The 18,584-nt window shown below is 37.5% G+C and overlaps 1 protein-coding gene across 18 annotated transcripts in view; it reads left to right on the plus strand.

Moving 5' to 3' along the window:
• HERC1 (HECT and RLD domain containing E3 ubiquitin protein ligase family member 1) overlaps window positions 1-18,584 on the plus strand; it is a 109,770-nt gene that overhangs the window by 44,428 nt on the left and 46,758 nt on the right. For 11 of the 18 annotated variants that reach the window (XM_056345415.1, XM_056345416.1, XM_056345417.1 and 8 more), the window contains 11 exons: window positions 270-461; window positions 2,108-2,222; window positions 2,315-2,435; window positions 3,891-4,062; window positions 6,085-6,391; window positions 7,725-7,848; window positions 8,132-8,183; window positions 15,823-16,094; window positions 16,402-16,617; window positions 16,707-16,827; window positions 17,813-18,050. In XM_056345415.1, the coding sequence (XP_056201390.1) occupies window positions 270-461; window positions 2,108-2,222; window positions 2,315-2,435; window positions 3,891-4,062; window positions 6,085-6,391; window positions 7,725-7,848; window positions 8,132-8,183; window positions 15,823-16,094; window positions 16,402-16,617; window positions 16,707-16,827; window positions 17,813-18,050 (1,930 nt within the window). The remainder of the gene's footprint in view (window positions 1-269; window positions 462-2,107; window positions 2,223-2,314; window positions 2,436-3,890; window positions 4,063-6,084; window positions 6,392-7,724; window positions 7,849-8,131; window positions 8,184-15,822; window positions 16,095-16,401; window positions 16,618-16,706; window positions 16,828-17,812; window positions 18,051-18,584) is intronic. The other 7 variants (XM_056345423.1, XM_056345433.1, XM_056345431.1 and 4 more) reach the window with 4 other exon arrangements.

The raw sequence follows: 18,584 nt of genomic DNA on the forward strand, positions 1-18,584 counted from the left end.
TAACTGTAGGTATATGACTGTATAGTTCAGGTAGAACTAATGATCCAGGATTATGCTATTGAAGCAGAGTTAGATAATACCCCTAAATCTTCAGTGGTTTTACATGAATTGTAACGCTGAGTCACTTTATTCCTTATGTAATGTGAGTTTCTAGTTGGACAATGAGATGTCTTGATTTTAGTTTTTTTAAAAATGGAGAGTGAAAGCTGGTTTACACACTTTTTATATAGATGATTGTAATCCTCAGTGTGTGGAGTTCCATTTCTTAGGTATTTCCCTTCTGTTAGACAAATGCATGAGCTCCTTACTGGAAGTGGCCCTATCTGGAAATGAGGAACAGAAGCCCTTTGATTATAAGCTGAGACCTGAGATTACAGTCTACGTTGATTTGGCCTTGGGTTGTACAAAAGAGCCAGCAAGGAGCCTTTGGATCAGTATGCAAGACTATGCTGTTAGTAAAGGTAAGATGTTGAAAATGTGTGTATGTGGTGTTAAAAGCATATTGCATGCTTCAACTTCATGTCTAGCAGAATCCTGTCTTTTCTTTGCCAATGACTTCTGATTCTGTGATATCATAAACTTAAATTTATTTTCATGTTCCAGGATCTTTCTTCTGCTTTTTCTTTTACGTACTTTTGATGTTGATTCCAGTGCTTGGCAAACACGTAGTTCAGTGTTCTTTTTCCCTCCAAATTAGAAAAAAGAGAGACTCTTGTTTGTTTACTCACTTGTTGGTGTTTCTGTTTTCCTAGTAGAGCAGGGTGAAACTCTGAATTAAAAAGAAAAATTGATGGGGAGGCAATGGGGGAAGGCAGAGTAATTTGCTAAATGTGTTAGGAGTCGCATGAAGGAGTAATCATCTCTTTTCCAAGTCTCTGGGGGACTGGCCTCACAGTAGTAATGGTTCTTCATGCTTGTTGCCTAAAATCTAGGTTTCTGCTCAAGCTTCCCAGGTCTTGTTTTAATGAGGTCCACTAAGCATTAAGGTTGTACTGTAACTCTGCTGGATCCAGAGGTGGTTGTCTGTAGCTCTGGCCAAGCTAGGCCAGATCAAGATGATAGCAAATGGTGGTGTGTGCCTGCTGAGAGCAACACAGAGAATTCTCTTGCAAAATTCCACAGAAGTGTGAATTCCAGTAAAAAATGCTGGTTGTCTGTTGGCAAAATCTGAGATGAGTAGGCCAATATGTGTTACTTTGGTTATGGAATTGGGTTTTTCAGAAGTTCATGTGGTTCTGCTCTCTTCGCAATGCAAGCAGACTGCAAGTTGTATGGTGGCAGTTAACACCATATCAAATACAAAGTAGTAGTACTTGCTGAGGAGCAGGTATGTTAGATTAAACTCTGGGCATGCAAGTTTATAGGATTTCTGCAGCAGTTTGCAGGGATTCATAGTTAACATTAATTTAAAAAAATACTGTGAAGATAGTTGTAAGGAGCTTGGATGGTAGGGGTTGGGGTTTTTTCCCTTCGTGAAAAATTATAGTGCCTTGTGGAGGTTTGCTTGGTAGTTCGGCTATTTTATAGCAGAAAAATATTATTTTCATAATGGTACTTTTTAAAATAGGGAAAAATTACTTCGAAATTAAAAAGTTAGCTGCTGAAAATACTGGACTAACCTTAATATTGAGACCTGAAAATGTCTCTTGTTAGTAGTGAAGCTTGTCCTAGTGTTAATAGGTGGCTTTCCTACCGGAGAAAAAGTGAGTCTGCATAACGATTTTTGAATGTGGTTTCAACCTCGTGTAAAAGAGCAGGAAGTCTCAAATATGGTGTGTTTCTAAACAAGTTCCATGTAGATCAGTGGCTAGGTCAAGCGAAGAGCTCCAGTTCAGTATCCTTGCTTGAAAGAGGGGTTGTATTGTTGGTTCGGATCTTTGAGTCCCTGGTGGCAATTCGTGTGGATGCCCTTGGCTAACTGTCAGAGGAAAACACATTTGTCTGAAGCTGTGTATTTATGAGTGAAGAAATAAGTTTGGCATCAATAAACATTAAAACTACTTCTACTTTGAAAGATTGAAATGGATGAAGATTTTTTTTATAATGTCATTGTTTCCAACAAACAAATATATTTTCAGTAGCCATTTCATTTCCTTTCTATTTTCAGATTGGGATACTGCAACTTTAAGTAATGAATCACTCCTAGATACTGTGTCCAGATTTGTTCTTGCTGCTCTTCTGAAACATACAAGTTTACTTAGTCAAGCTTGTGGTGAGAGCAGGCAAGTAACTTAAAGCTGCTTTTAAGAGTTCAGCTTAAATTTTTAAAAGAAAGTTTGTATGACATTTTCCATTTTGGGTCTCTTTTGTGTAGGTACCAGCCTGGCAAAGCCTTGGCAGAAGTATACCGTTGTGTATATAAAGTTCGGAGTCGCTTGCTTGCCTGCAAGAACATGGAACTTATCCAGACTAGATCATCCTCAAGAGACAGATGGGTAAGACTGTATATCTCTTTTCAGTTCTTCAAGCTTTACGGTGTTTTAAGAAAGTATTACTGAATGTTAGTTTCATATATGTTGCTAGTATTTTTGTTCTATCTCGTTGAAAAACTTGCAGGAGTTCCCAGATTAAAACAGGCAATGTATAATTATAGAGTCTGTTAATCTGTAGTACTTGCGGTATTAAATCAGTTGAAGCAAATGATTGATTGACAATATTTGACTCAAGCACAGCCTGAGCCCTAGTTTTCCCTGTAAACATCGCGCTGGTGCGCTGGATCACAGAAGCCTGCAAGTTAGGTGTAGATTGCTCAGCTGTGCCTAAGGCCACGGCTTAGCCTGGCTGCCCTTCCCGAACCAACCGAGTTGGCTGGGCCTCTGATCTCTGCCCTCTCTGTACCTCGTGTCTTCCCCTTCCCTGCCTTACCCCTTTTTCCTTCCTCCCCAGCCAGCTTATTTTCTTAGTCCTAACATTACTTTAAGGCGACTTGTCCTTGTCAACCCTATGTGGATGTTAGACATGATAAGACTGGGCCTGGAACTAGCGTGATGGCAACTTTGAATCATTTTATTAGGGCTTAATGATAGAATGATGAGAGCAAATAAGAGGTGCCACCTCTGCTGCTACCAGGACCTTCTGTTTTTTTGGAACAGAAAACTGACAGGAGAGGGCAGGTGAATTATGCTGGTGGGATGTGTATGTCCCAAGAGTTGTATGGTTAGTTACCTTCCGAAGTATTCTAAAACCTTTAATGTAATTGTATGTTTTATATTTAAAACTTTGCCTTCTTCAGATTGTCTAAAGCTGTTTCCTACATTGGAAAATTGTCTTTTGGGTAGTAAGTATTTTGCTGGTCAGCTCTTACATGCTCAAATTAAGGAAAGCATCAAACAAAATATATCTACTCAATCAAAAAGATTTTTAAAATTAAAATTCGAAGATTGTTATTTTTCTTGTGCGCCTTATATGCTAATCTTTGATCTTGGAGTGTACATCTATTTAATTTCATTGAAATAAAAGGGAGGAAAGAACTGCAAGTTCAGAACTGTTAAGAAAGAAAATGGGAACATATTGGGTAACGCTAACAAAATCTTGTCCATTGAAGTAAGTTTTATCATATTTGTGTTCTTTTTAAAGTGAGAAAATTTTATTAGGCAACAGCATGTGGTTACTAAATGCTTTGATGCTGAAGTGTCAAAGTCTGGCAATAGTAAGCATTAAAAGGGGACATTTTTCTGCAAATAATCTGAGTAATGGTTACGAAAGGAAAACTAAATTTTCCAACTTGGGTATTTAAAGCTTTGAATGTAAACAGCTGTCTATTTATTTCCCACAATATCAAAAGCAATTTTTTGATAGAAAAAAACTTATTAGATACCTATATCCTTTATGTTCATCTTTTATTTTGGTGAGAGTTAATTTCACTGTATAAATATTTTTTTTTAATCAAGATGTTAGATAACCAAGAATCTGCCGATATTGATACTCAAGAACATTCTTTTACTCGTACAATTGATGAAGAAGCAGAAATGGAGGAGCAGGCAGAACGCGATAGAGAAGAAGGACACCCAGAACAAGAAGATGAAGAGGAGGAAAGAGAACATGAAGTTATGACAGCTGGTAGTAAGTACTAGTTACGTGTGTTAGTAACGTAATGTGCTTTGGAAGGACAATATATTTTTCTCCTGAGGTAAAATGGAGAAATTATTTAAACCATTATGAAAGATTTGTCTGCATAAACATTATAAGAAGTTTATTTTTATAAAATGATGCAGTGCTTTAATTGGGTCAGAAAAGTCTGATGCAAGGGAATGTGAATACCAGGCAAGTGGACTGCCTTTATGGGCAATTCTCAGGGCATCTGACATATACCAACAATTTTTATATGCACTGTCTACAAGACTAATAGGTTTCGTCTTGTTTTCTCTAAACTTTTGTTCAATAGATCTCTGAGTTTTCATCAGTATTTACATATAGAATTTTTACTGTGTTGGTATGTGTTACTCTTGTATGTAGTAAGCTTTAATGGGTTATATTATCCTGAAGTTCAGGAGCAAAATGCTGTTCATAACAGTGTACTGACTGAGTTGGCATTCAGTTGTACCTTTGATTTTCTTGAATCTATGAAAAATGCAGCGGTTTCAGTCAGTGTTTTTTAACAGTATTTACAATACTTTCTCACGGGTTTTCTAAAAAACTTGTTCAATTCTTGAGAAGATAGCTTGAAAAAGGTGAACTTCACAAACTTGTTATAGTGACTTGGGTTTGTAGTCAGGTTCAGTGGGGTAGTTAATCTTTAATTTTTCCAATTTTACTCAAGCAACGTACAGTCACACTCAGTTGTTTTTTCTATTGTTACTATAGTGTCCTCAAAGACAGAAATATCTTAAAAAATTACCGTAGAATGTGTGTAGCTTAAAAAATAAAGTGGGCTGACTTGAAATATTTTCCATAGATACATAACTTTTTTTCTTCTCCAAATATTGTTCCTCCGAATACCGCTAGAATGTTTTTCTTTTTCCAGCCTCTGCTGTCATCACTGTTTTGCTGACAGTGTTTATAGTCCCTATTCCCCATTAGGACTCCCATATTCCTGTTTGGGATCTTGTAGGCCACAATGTATGTTACACCTTGAGTTTCTATATGATGTGTTATTACCTCCACAGTGCAGTAGGCTTTCCTGAAAGTGAACCGTGGAATAGAAGTGCACGTCCATGAAATGATATATGGCTCTAGAAGGTGTTACCTGTGTGTTACGTGTTCAGTAGATGCTATGTACTTTTGCTGCTTGATATGCAGTTATCCTGGGCAAATGCTGGCATTCTCAAATGCTGCCTGGACAGGGTTTCTGGGTACAATAAAGGAGATGTATCCAGAAATATCCAGACAGACCAGTAATGTTATGTGGAGAAAGGTGATGATGACTCTGTTACTAGAAATCCTAAGGGAAGCAGACCCTCACCTGCAGAGTTTAGTTTATGTCCTTGCTGCCTTGCTGCTTCTGACTATTAGTGTCTTTGAAGGAAGTGTTTAGGTTCACCTTTGCCTTTCCAAAGGGGAACTGAATCTTCAAAATTATTAATTCAAGAGAGCTGTAGCTCTTTGGGCAGAGATGATATAGTCTCTCACACAGCTTCTTTAGACAAATCTGGCACCTAAGACAACGGCAGAATTAAGCAAAGGGAAGGCTGAGAATTTTCATGGGATCTTCATCGTACTGACTGAAGCTAACAAAAGCCTGAAACTGTTTCAGTATTGAGTTGCAGATATGCTGGTGTCTGGAATACAGATTTACAGAAACATTAGTTATATACATCTGCTAAAAAGCAAACATGAAATAATCTCTTTCTCTTTGATGCTATCCAAACAGGAGTTGGGTTGCAGTAAGACACTGAAAGCGTTTAGTGTTCTGTCAAATTGCATTGTCCTCTTCATTTTAAGCTTAACATTGTGTAAATGCTTCGTTTAACCTGTTTGCATGACTTCTTTTATAGCTTTGTATTATTAATGTATTCTTTCACTGTTGGAAAAATATTTGTTGTTGTTTGTAGTGGGCCAGTTCTTGGCCCAAGATGTAGATGAATATTTCAAGCTGTGTAGCTTTGTCTAGAAGTTAAGACCTTCTTTTTGTGTTGCATGTTACAGAAATATTTCAATGTTTCCTATCAGCCCGTGAAGTAGCTCGCAGTCGGGATCGAGATAGGATGAACACTGGGACAGGGACTAGACTTGATGATCCACCTCCTCAGTCTCAGCAGGAACGAAGAATCAGCACTGATCTGACAGAGGGTCAGGATGTGTATACTGCTGCATGCAACTCTGTGATCCACAGATGTGCCTTGTTGATCTTGGGAGTCAGCCCTGTTATTGAGGAGCTGCAGAAACGAAGGGAGGAGGGACAGTTACAGCAGCCTCCCTCTACTACACCTGAAGGGATTGGACTCATGACAAGGTGAGGTTTGCTTACTTCTTAGAGTTAACTCTTCTTCCTTAACAATTGATTAAATAACCTCAGTTTTCCTCTGAGGATTCTTAGAATTTTTTTTAGAAGAAGGTTTTTGCTTAGAGCAACCTTATGCTTTTGTTGAGAACAGTGATTTTTCTCAATTTTCTTTGTCCACGTTAACTAAACCTTAATAAGAGTTTTATTCTGTGTAGACCATATTCACTTTGTAGAGTTGGGCTTAATGATAGATAGTATTGAAGTCCTGTGCAGATAATCTGAGGCAATTGGAAAAATTCTTATTTTTTTCCTAAAATTTGTTTGTGTGTTTGGATTTTTTATTACCATAATTATATTTTCTTTAACTTTACCAATATTCTACATAGTAGACTCCAAAAAATATTTGTAGGATATGTTTAAAAGCAAAAGTTTCAAAGCCTATTGTGAAAAAAGTGCCATTTGTATTTGATTTTTATAAATATTCCTAACATATTGGCATGTGTAAGACACTGTTGTTAGATACAGAAGAATAGCAAAATAAAGCCAAGACAGCTCATTGAATTGGAGAAGTGTATAATTTAGTGTAAGTAGTACCTGATGTCTTTTAATTTTCATAACCTGGGATATTCTTGGTAACAGTTTTATTCTAAACTTGGTAACTTAAACTTTTATTTGAGAGAACTTTGTGTGTATTAGAATATAACACAGGAATTGTGTAGCTGGTACTACTAGTGAACTCATGAGTCTGCTTAAGATTCTAGTGTACAGAAACTCTACTCTGATACTTTAAATGAAGATACTGTTGGGGAGTTCAGAGAGAGATTATATACTTTCAGTACCCTTTTACTCTTTTTGCCTCTTTCTGGAAATCTAGTGCCTAAATCATGGGTGGCTGCCTCTGTTTGTCAAAGTGGCTTTCATGTTCAGTGTATCAACTTTAGGATGTATTTTATGGGTGGGTTTTTAAAAAGTTCAGTGCTTTTTCACCCATTTATCTGTCCCTGTTTTCTTGTCCTCTCAGCTGAGAAGTGGTTTTGTATGCTGTATGAAACACCTACCAAGGCAATTGAATGGTCACTCATTTGAGGTTGCTGTTTGTTCAGCTGACCAATAAGGGTGTTAAGAAGTAGCAGTTTATGAATACCCTTTATAAGCATAATAACTGAAGTCATCAGACCTTTTTTTTGCTCTCTGGTGTGGTCTTGTGATGTTCTGTGATAGTCTGATCCCAAATAAAACTGTGGTACCAGCTAAATTTTACTACCAACTCTTACTTTTTCCTAATGTCACTATTTTCTTCCTGTGTGTGTGCATGTGCGTGTGAATGTGCATGCACCTGAAGCAGGAGTGAAAGTCTTACTGCAGAAAGTCGCTCAATCCATGCAAACTCAAACTACAGACTGATTAAGTCAAGAAGTGAATCTGATTTGTCTCAGCCAGAATCAGATGAGGAAGGTTATTCATTGGTAAGTAAACTAGCATTATGTATTTAGGGATTGTCAACATAGTATTTAGGTGGGAAGTACATCTTCAACATATGTTTAGTACTGTGTTTCAGTACCTTAGTTTCTCTTCTAATAGCGACCATTGTTAAGAGAAAGTAATAATGGTAGGAAACCGATTGAAATTGTAACAACTGTATTAACTTTCTCACTGTCACACGTGAGAGATGTATTTTAAATACTCAAATATTTTGTGCCACATATGTTCATGTAAAGAAATGAGGCTTTTATTAATCTTTCAATCTAGAGTGGAAGACGAAACGTTGATTTGGATTTGGCTTCTTCACACAGAAAGAGGGGTAAGTTTTATTGTTTACCTACTGAATACTGACCTGATAAATACATTAGTGTTTAAGTTAAAATGTGCTTGCAGTATAATACATTACATAATGGCAATCAGGATGTTAAACTAAGTATTTAAAAACAACATTTAAAATTATTATTGCCTACTGTTTGTTGTGCTAAGTTCTGTTGCTTTGTGGCTTGGTTATAGTATTTCCTAGGTTATAACTATTCTCGTATCTAGAATTGCAGTGCTCTTTTGAAGCAAGTGAGGATTTCTGTGAGGTCAAGTGAATTGGGAACTTTCATTCTGTTTTCCCTCATGTGACTTCAGGAATGAAAAATTGGCAGAGATGTTCAAGTGGAACACTATTCTTGTGCTAACAATGAACTTTTACCATAAAATGTGCTTGAACATGGAGAACTCATCCAGAAAATACCACTTGAATTTTTCTATCCTCTCGACACCAGCACACCTACAGAACCAAGCAACCACTTTTTCCATTGCTCCAATATAAATGAAATTTTTAGCTTTTATACTTTTTGTTGCTGCTTCATTGTGGGAATCTCAATGAGCTGCTTCACAGAAGGTAGCGGAGGGAGAAAAGTCCCACTTCACTCTGGATGATACAGAGTCTCTGCTAGAATCACGACTTAGGTCTGTTGTATCTGTAAAAATCTTGGGAACAAGTTAACAAGAATTAGGTTGAGTTACAATATGCCTTAATTACAGAAGCCTTAATACTGTTAGGTAATGTAAGAGTTCTAGTTTAACAGTCTTCTTCATTAAGCAGAGAAGTTGCTTGCTTTTAAAAGTGTTTTGGAATTGTGAAGCAAACTACCACTGGCAGCGCCCATTACACTTCAATTTGTAAATGATGTGGAAAGGAATTCTTTGTACATGGATAATCAATTGAATCAGTTGAGCAAGTAAAAAAATTGGCTAGGGCTGCTGGCATTCTCCGTGTTCAATCTGATAGTCTCTGTCAGCACTCTGATGTGCAGTATATTCTTTGAAGCCACCATTTTTAGCTTTGCCATTAATCTGACATGGAACTCTGTACTTCCTTTCCTCTATATTGTAAAAGTAATCCAGGAAATCATCTTGGGTTAGGGGTGGATCTGAGGTACAATATACCTTACGGATTGCGGTTCCTGAGCTGTTGGTTAGACTGATGAGGTGGTTCTGATCATGGGCTCCAGGAGCTGAGGAATAATGCAAGAATAGACTTTACTGACCGACTGGTCTATAGAAGCATTTTATTATGGAAGAAGGTTCTGGATGAGGTGTGTAACACTGAGGAGAAACAGGGGTAAATGCAGTTGGTCAGAACCTAAAGAATCTCACGTAGCTAGCTCTTTTGCAAACTGAACACTGTGACCACATGTACTGATACCTGTTCTCTGGTACTGGAAGACCCCCCTGGTGCTTACAGATATTTTTTTTCCTGGTTTTGGCAACTGGAAGTTAGTCAGCATACAATAATGAAAACTTTTCTGCTTGTGCTGGATGATCTATATGACAGTTTTGGTTGGTACCCATTATCAGACTCATCCATTGAATGCAGGGTTCATTTTCAGGAAGGCATTCCTGACACTTAGGTCAAGGTCAGAAGGAGATCTACAAAGATCTGTGTGATCCAGAGAACAAGCTGTTCAGCTTGGTGCTATCTAAGGTCTTCCGTTTCTTATGAAGTGTCTGGTTTTGTGAATCCTGGTTACCTTCTAGAACTGAAGCATGCCCCAGTGTTCGGTGAAGTAACTTGCAGCCATTCTGGATTGTCCAGCCCTTGTAACCAGCACACTGAAGTGCTAGAGATACTGCAGTGCCTATCAAAGATGTCTGGACTGGTAAAGCTCCTGCAGTTTCATCTTCAGTCTTGTGATACGCTGTGACTAATGAAGGGGACCTTTATGTTCACTGTTAACCTCAGCGTGAAGAATAGGAGAAATCTAAATTCTTACAGCATATTCACATTATGCTGTGCTTCATCGAGAGTTGCTGGCAAAAGGGATTAAGTCATTCCATCAGATGAGCTACATTTATATCTGTATTTGCTACATTTGTTAAGGATGGAAGAATTAGCAAAAGCCTAGTTTCCTGTTTGTGGCAAGTAAACTGCTGTAGAATGACCTACAGAAGAATACAGCATTGTGCTGCAGTATGTTCTCCAGCTGTATCTTTTAAGTGCCACTGAAGTCAGATTCCCTGAAGCAACCATTAGATGTTTTTGTGAGAAACAAGTGGCATATTTCTGTGTTAGGGTTTTTTTTTACATGTTCTTTCCATATTCATGTTTTTACCTTGTGTTCCTAGGACTTCTCCATATGATCTGCTTTTGAGTGGAAGATGTGGAAGGTTTTATGTTTCACTAAATGAGGAGGAGGAGAGAAGGGAAACCTGTGTGCCATATAGATGCTAGAGAAGATCTCTATTTTGAGTGCAGAGGATAGTTTTGCATTACAACAGAAGTATACGTGGGAAACACTTCTCTGATTGCAGTTAACATAAAGTGAAGCCTCCTGTTTTTATCTTGTCCCTATTTCTACAAAACAACAGTAACCACTGTTGCTTTAAGGGACTCAGAGCTGAACTTTTCGACTTCTTGTGGTCTTGAACTATAGAGTTGGCAGCGTTAGCTGGGAAAGAACGAGTGGAGTCTTACAGAAGAGCCATAGGAACCACATCTCATTTCTTTCACTTGAAGTTTATTATTCAATAAAATCAATCATGTTTCCTTCTACGTGTGTTTTTTAGAATAATACCTTACTGCAGTTTGCAGCAGTCCCTTGAAAGTATTTGTACTCTTAAGCATGTTCTTCATAAACTGTGTGAAGGAAGTTGACAAGCAGAGTTAAATGGAAAGCAAGGTTTTTTACTTCTATAATCATTGTTTTTTTCCTGTAGGCTGTGCTATTTTGGAAACTTAAGGGAATTTTCACCCCAAAAAAATCCCTTAATACATGGGTGTGAGGTTCCTCCCATCTCTTAACCAGTTTACTGGATTGTAACAGAACTGTGGCCACACATGGTGTTTCCAGCTGAGTTTTTGTAGGGTTGATTTATCCTCAGCTGTATTATATGCAGAGTATTTGATCCTTGCAAAGCTGTGAAAATAATGTGCGTGTGGGGTACTGGTGAGTGGTTCTTTTGTAACAGGCAAGAGTAATTCTCAGGGGAGTGGATTGGCTTGTTTTAGAACAGGGGTCCACGGCCCGCAGGCTGGATATGGCCCCCCAGGGTCCTCAATCCGGCCCCTGGTATTTACAGACCCCCCCACCAGGGGTTGGGCGGGGGGGAACCAAGGAGCTGCAGATGACTGCCTGCCACTTCATCCACACACCGGCCCCCTGGTTAAAAAGTTTGAGGACCCCTGTTTTAGAACTGTTTATTGAATGCAGCAACTCGTTAGTCAAAATTCAGATCATACTTCCTCAATAACTGAATCTTGCTGTTGGTTTTAGCTTGATGTTTTAAGGTACAAAAGCTGTTCCTGTTCATAAATGGCAATATAGAAAACTAGCAGTAGAAAGACTACTAATACAGTAAGTTTTTCCTATGGTCTTGCTGATGAGTATGGAAGGAAAGCATTCTCTTTTTACTCAGCATCTTAGGCAGTCATTACAGTCTTTAATTGCCTTCTTCCTTCATGTTTGTATCTGTTCAGAAATACGACTGCCTGAGGATCCTTTGAGTATCTTGTTCTTCGCTGTTATTTTGCTGTTATTTAGTTATTTCTCAATTAATAAACTTCTCCTTCCATTCCTGCAGAAAAAAAGTATTTTTTAATACTTTTCCCTTAAGGGGTGATGAACACATTATTTTTTTTCCCCTCATATCTAAACCCTTGGGGTTTTTTTTGTTGCTTAGATTAACCTTTTTCAATTTTGCAGATACAGAGAGGATACTTCGGAATGTTACACCTATCCTGTACAGTACCTGTGGGATACTGTACGCTGCATTAGATACCTAACAGTAAAGAATGCATATTTAGCAGTGCGATCATAAACATAGTTACAGACGGATAAATGAGTCTTCCAGTCTTGGGTTTTCTTACTTCACATAAATCTTTATTCAGAATTAACAAAGAATTTCAGTGGACTTGTGTGTACTGTAGTACTTTACTAACACAATTGCACAACTCTGAAAAAAGCAACAACTTAAATGAAATCCAAGTTAAACTGAAATAATTTTGTGTATCTGTAATAATGAGTTCTGCATTTTGAAACAGACCATGCTTGAGTAAGGGATGTAAACATGTCGTGATATATGCATGTAACTGTTAAAGGGGACATATATTTTTCTTCCCTGAAAAGAAGGTGGAGCATTTAGAAGGTCTGTTACCTAGGCTGTACTAATGCAAAAGAAGAGTAAATATTTTTCCCCAGACTTTGCTGCTTGATATATTGTTGTATTGATTGAGGTGAGGCTGATATTTAAGTCTAAGTCAGAATAATATGAGGAAGTGATGTTATGAATGTGTTACTTTCTGTTTCAAATGTCTGCTTTTGTCTTCTGATTCTTGTGTGGTATAGTGTATTTACTCCTTTTTGGCCAGTTGAGCCCCAGAAAAAAGAAGAGCTTCAAGCAAGTAACTGATGGCATGTTTATTTTTTTGTCTCTATAGCTTCCCTACATATTTTGTTTTATGAAGTGTGTATTGCAGCTGTGCCACATTCATTTAGAAAACTCATTATTACAAGCTGGCTTATAAGGACAAGTAAACTTTTTTTTTGTACTGTAAGCTTAAAGTTTATTCTTATGTGCAACTCTGTTCATATGATTGTAGAGACTTATGGAAGTGCTAAGCTGCAATCAATTCTGTGTAATTGGTATTACACAGAATCAAGCTAAGCTCTAACATACGATTGTACTTTTGATTCTTCTATTGATATTTAACATCTTCAAGGAAAAAATAATTACGTTGTTTCAGATGTGTGACCTAATTCTTAAACGTTTTTAATTCTGAAGTACATTACTTGTGACATCTGACATCTTTACTTTTAAACTCTGTACTTTTAGTTACAACCTCTGGTTTACATTTAATCTGTAAAATTATTAGTGAAGACCACATCTTTTGTCAAATATGAAATAGTTTAGGGTTTTATTAATAGGTGGTGGGGGTTTTTTTCTTGTAAGATTTGTTGACTATCACAAGGAAATTTTCTTCAGATGTTCTATTAATCCATGAAAAGTCTCCTTTAGTTTATGATTTAAGACATTGGAATTGCTTTTTGTTTCTTTGATTCTGTGCTGTGCTTCACAGCAGCGTAGCGTAGGACAGGTAGGGGATAGGAAGCTAATGTTGCTTCGGGGTGCCTTAAGCTCTCCCGCTGCTGCAAGACTGTAGGGCTTAAGGAGGCTTTTGAAATAGTTGTTGCTGTGTAGGCAGGGTTTTGCAGACTCGGTAATGGTTTAGCTCTGCTTCATGTAGGTAATCTGAGGCTTCATTTATCCTCTCCCTTGCCCTCTGTTCACCATGCGTATGCTAGGAAACTCCTTCCTACATGAAATGGAGTATGTTAGCGCCCTGTTACTCTGCTCTGTCCTATTTGCCTTAAGTTTCTCTACCTGCCACTTCAGCATATAACTTAGTTTTTAATAGAGAGCTTTAAAACAAGTAGTATAAGAATTAATATTAAATTTTGGGTAAGGTGGTATCTGTTTTGACTTTTGTTTTAAATCTTGTCACCAAGTACAAAGTGTAGAATTGACTAACAGAATTTCTTTTAAATCCTTTCATAGTAAGCATGACCAAATAGGTTGTTCTCTGTAAACCAGGTAACATTGCTGTGTTACATAACCCAGCAGAAATTTGGAAATTTGATCGCACTTTGAAAAGTACTGTTTAAACTTAATCTTTGCATTGTCCAAAATAGTGTGTCTGTGTAGTGTATTTTTATCAAATACCTAATACGACCTCAGTACTGTGATGGTTCTTACTGAAGCCACTGCAGTCTGTTTAGTAGCAAGTGTAAGGAGTACCAGGCACATGAACACTATTTACAGCAAAGGAAGTGCGATGTGAACAGGTTTTCGTAATTCATAGCTCAGACAATTAATTTTTTTGGCAATTAAGTGGAGATAAACTACCTAATTTACAAAGGAAAAGCAAAATTTCACAGTATTTTGAATGTTTGTTCTGTGAAGATGCAAACGGTGACCTGGAGGTGCATGTTGGCTGACAGAATAATAGTATTTCACCTAAAGCTCAGGAAAGGAATGGTGTAGCATGGCTGCCAGGGGATCTGTCCCAAGGCCAGCACCCGATGTGCTGTCTGTCCTCGTTCCTGTGGGCAGCTGCTTACAGAGCTGCTGCAGGTAGGCAGTGTTTAAAGTAGGTCCTGGAATGAGTATCCAGCTGGAACTCAGCCTCGCTGATATAAGAAAGCTTTCAACAGATGAATTTGTGTGACTTTTTCCTGAAAATGTCTGTTTAATAATGTTTGAGGGTGTTACCCTGCAGATTTGTAAGAGTACTGTGAATGGATTGTGATTCTCCGAATTTTAACTGTAGCTCACTGTGCGCAAGAGAGATTAATATTTTAAAATTCTACGTAGATCATTTAAGATAATGCAAACTAAAATTTAGAAATTAATTTAAACATACATTAGGTTTCCACACAGGTCTCCAGACGTTACCTATCTATACAGATGCAAAGGTTTTTTGAGCAGGGTCTGCCCTGTTGTAGTACCTTGCATAGCTCTGAGTTGGCTAACAGCATTTACCAAAATAATAAAATAGTAACTTCTGTTTTGATATGGGTATTTAACTGATGCATCTCAGTCAACTGCTGATGAAGGGATGACTTTAGTGACATTGCAGTCATTTGTGCCAGGGATAGAGTTCTAGTAAAACTCTTGGAAGTGAGATCAAATATATGCTGATAATTAAGTTCCAATGCTGCAGATTGATGGCTGATGCTCATTTCAAGAAGTTCAATTATCAGTGATGGTAAAGTTTCAGGTAGTGTAATGCCATGCTGATGTAATAGGAAACACTTGAAAACAGACTTGTGCAATTGCTAGGTGACAAAGATATATATCTAACACATGCTGTAGATTAGTATTTAATATACATATATCTGTTTATCTTGAATCATAACAAAGTAAATGTTCTCTGTTAGTCTAAAATAAAAAATTGTCTGTTCCCTTCTGCAACCATGAATTCTGTAAAAATTTAATCTAAAATAACATTGTGTTTTTTTCTAAACTATGCAATATACAATGGCTTGAATAAAACAAAAAAACACTCTCATTTTATGGTTAGACCTCAAAATAAATACCCAAAGTGCACAATTTCTGTTGTAGCAGACCTTTTCTTTACGGTTTTGTCATTTAGCTGCAAAGCATTTTTATTCAGTGGTCTAGCTTTAAGCTGAGCAGTTTGAGTGGCTTCTATCTTTTTGTTTTCTTACTTGGCAGCGTGTTGCAATATTGCTTAATATAATTAAAAGAAATACAGCCTTCCCGTTAGGGAAATTGCTGTAAATTTAAATCAAGTTTTTTGCTCTGAGTTGCTTAATGCATGGTATAATTAACATGAATATCCATTTTCCGCCTGTATGAATAGCAGCAGTTCAGTCTTCACCTACTGTGAAAATGTGTTACCTGGTGAACTGGAATTTATGTGACTTCATTATGTGTATCTTTAGGAGCAATACACAGCCAAGTGGAACCTTTAAGTGACTCATGGGTTCGACTGAAACACAGCAGGGATTGGTTATACACTTCCTCCTACTCATTTGTTGAGTCCGATTTTGATCTCTCAAGATCCCTTGGAGTTCATACTTTGATTGAAAATGTTGTCAGCTTTGTAAGTGGAGATGTGGGAAATTCACCAGGATTTAAGGAACCAGAGGAAAGTATGTCCACCAGTCCACAAGCATCAGTAATTGCAATGGAGCAACAGCAGCTGAGGGCTGAGGTAAGTTTAATGCCTTTTCTTATTCTTCATACATTATGCTCATTTTATGAATTTTTAATTTTTTTTTAAAATGTCCAAATTCTGTCTTTTAAGGACATTTTTCCTATCTTCTGTTGAAGTATCTTAACTGGAACTGGTAACTTTATGTAAATAAACTGTAAACGAAAACTTAAAGAATTCCCTTCTAAAAAAAAAAAGTGTTGATGATAAACCATCTCATTAGTTCTCACAGGTTAAAGATGATCTAATTCTAATTTCTAAGGATACTTGCTACTTAATACTGTCTTTTGCCTGCCTTTATTTTTAGCTTCGTCTGGAAGCGCTTCATCAGATTTTAGTGCTTCTATCAGGGATGGAGGAAAAAGGCAGTGTGCCATTAATGGGAAGCCGTCAAGTACCAGGATTTCAGTCTTCTTCATTGCTTACTTCTGTTAGACTACAGTTTCTGGCTGGCTGCTTTGGTTTGGGCACTGTAGGACATGCAGGTGCCAAAGGAGAGAGTGTAAGATTGCATCACTACCAGGTATGTACTTTAATAGGTTCTGTTGTTTCAATAACTAGGTAACAAAAATGTATCAGTCCTTAAAATACTGATTTGTTTGTTTGACCCAGGATGGTATCAGAGCAGCTAAGAGAAGTATTCAAATTGAAATCCAGGTGGCTGTGCACAAAATTTATCAGCAATTGTCTGCTACGTTAGAAAGAGCTCTGCAAGCTAATAAGCATCACATAGGTAAGTGAAAAACATGTTTGCAAAATATGTCCTCTGATACACAGTACAAGGGTTTATGTGTTTAACAAAGCAGCCTGATACTAGTGACCAGAATTCACTGAAGTATATCTGTCTGACTTCTTTTCCAAAGAGAGAGAAGCTTTTAAACTTTTTTCTGTTTTAATTTCCTTCAGATGCTAGGCCTTTCTACTTTAATGCTTTTAAGTATTGTCAGCCTTTCTATTCTACATACCATAACCTTCCACAGTCACCAAAATCTTTGGCACTTCAAAGTGATTTTGAGGTTTTTCACGGGTAAGCAGTTTTCTGAAGAGAGGAAGAGTCTCCAGTCTTGTTTCGTTTGTTCAAGTGAACTTTTTTTAAAACCCAAATCCAAGGATGAGGGCATTTGGCTTGTTTTGAAAGCCCTTTCTCCTGTCCTTCTGTACCCGGCTGTTGCTGTGTGCATACCCAGGTATTGCTGTGTCCCTCTATCCTTAAGGGATAGTGGGAACTCTGCACTCTTTGTGCACTTTGTATGTGCACTGACTGAGAGCTTCAGTGCAGAAAAGGTTTCTATAATTCACTTTGTTGGTAGAGCCTAATGAGCATTCTTACCTGAATCGTTTTGTGTTTTCACTTACAATTAAAATGGAACTGAAAGAAAAGCTGAGAATCAACTTAAAGTACAAGTAGACAGTTAAGTATTTCACCCAGTTATCCTTACCGTAGAGGGAAAATTCTGGTTTGAGGTTTACCCTTAGGACATCTACATCACAAACTAGACACATTATATTCTTGTTTAGACAACCTTGACCTAGAAATTGCGTTGAGAGAGAGGGGGTACAGTACATCAGAAAGACTACCTCGAAGTGTCTGACAAAGGAGGCTAACTTGACGTAATAATTTAATTAAGTTTTATTTAAAAAATAATCTGCTGTTCTTCTGTCTTGGTATTCTTACTCTAAACAGCTTATTAATTGAAACAACTTTATTTTAACCGTAGAAGCACAACAGCGTCTTCTGTTGGTGACAGTCTTTGCTCTCAGCGTACATTACCAACCTGTTGATGTCTCCTTGGCCATTTCCACTGGTCTGCTGAATGTGCTCTCTCAACTGTGTGGCACAGACACCATGCTAGGACAGCCACTGCAGCTGCTGCCCAAAACCGGCATTTCTCAGCTCAGCACAGCTTTGAAAGTAGCCAGTACAAGACTACTTCAGATCCTCGCTATCACCACAGGGTAAGTATCGAATGCTCCCTTGCTTTCAGAAAACTTAATTGTTAAGCTTTTCAGCACCCTTTAAAAATAACTTTTATTTTGTGTGAGCTTGCTTTAGGACAATAGATATTATTCAGAAGTATAAGAGTGAAGGGGGGGAGGGGGAAAAGGACTAGTCACATTATTCATAAGAAAAATGCACATAAAACTGGTAAATATTGTTGAGGAGTTTGGACCAGAATAGTTAGAACTTTCTGGTCTGTAAACACTGTACTCTAGTATTCCTCATTTTGCTATTTTGGCTTTGTATCTAGCTCTATAAAGTTGATATGATGAGGCCTTCTGTTGCTGTGTAAAAGTAATTTGTGTAAAAGCAGTACTGATAATGTGGTAGTTGTTGTTCAGAGTAGTACATTGTGCCTCTTTTCAGAATATAAAGTAATTTTCTGAGGAATACTGGCCTCTGTTAGACCAGGGAAAATTGCATGGGTACTTAAGTGTTTAGTTTAACTCAGTAAAGAAAAAAAAATGGAGAAAGTATTTTGTATTTGGAGG

Source organism: Falco biarmicus, chromosome 7 (genome assembly GCF_023638135.1).
Source record: "Falco biarmicus isolate bFalBia1 chromosome 7, bFalBia1.pri, whole genome shotgun sequence".
Classification (NCBI taxonomy): Eukaryota; Metazoa; Chordata; class Aves; order Falconiformes; family Falconidae; genus Falco; species Falco biarmicus.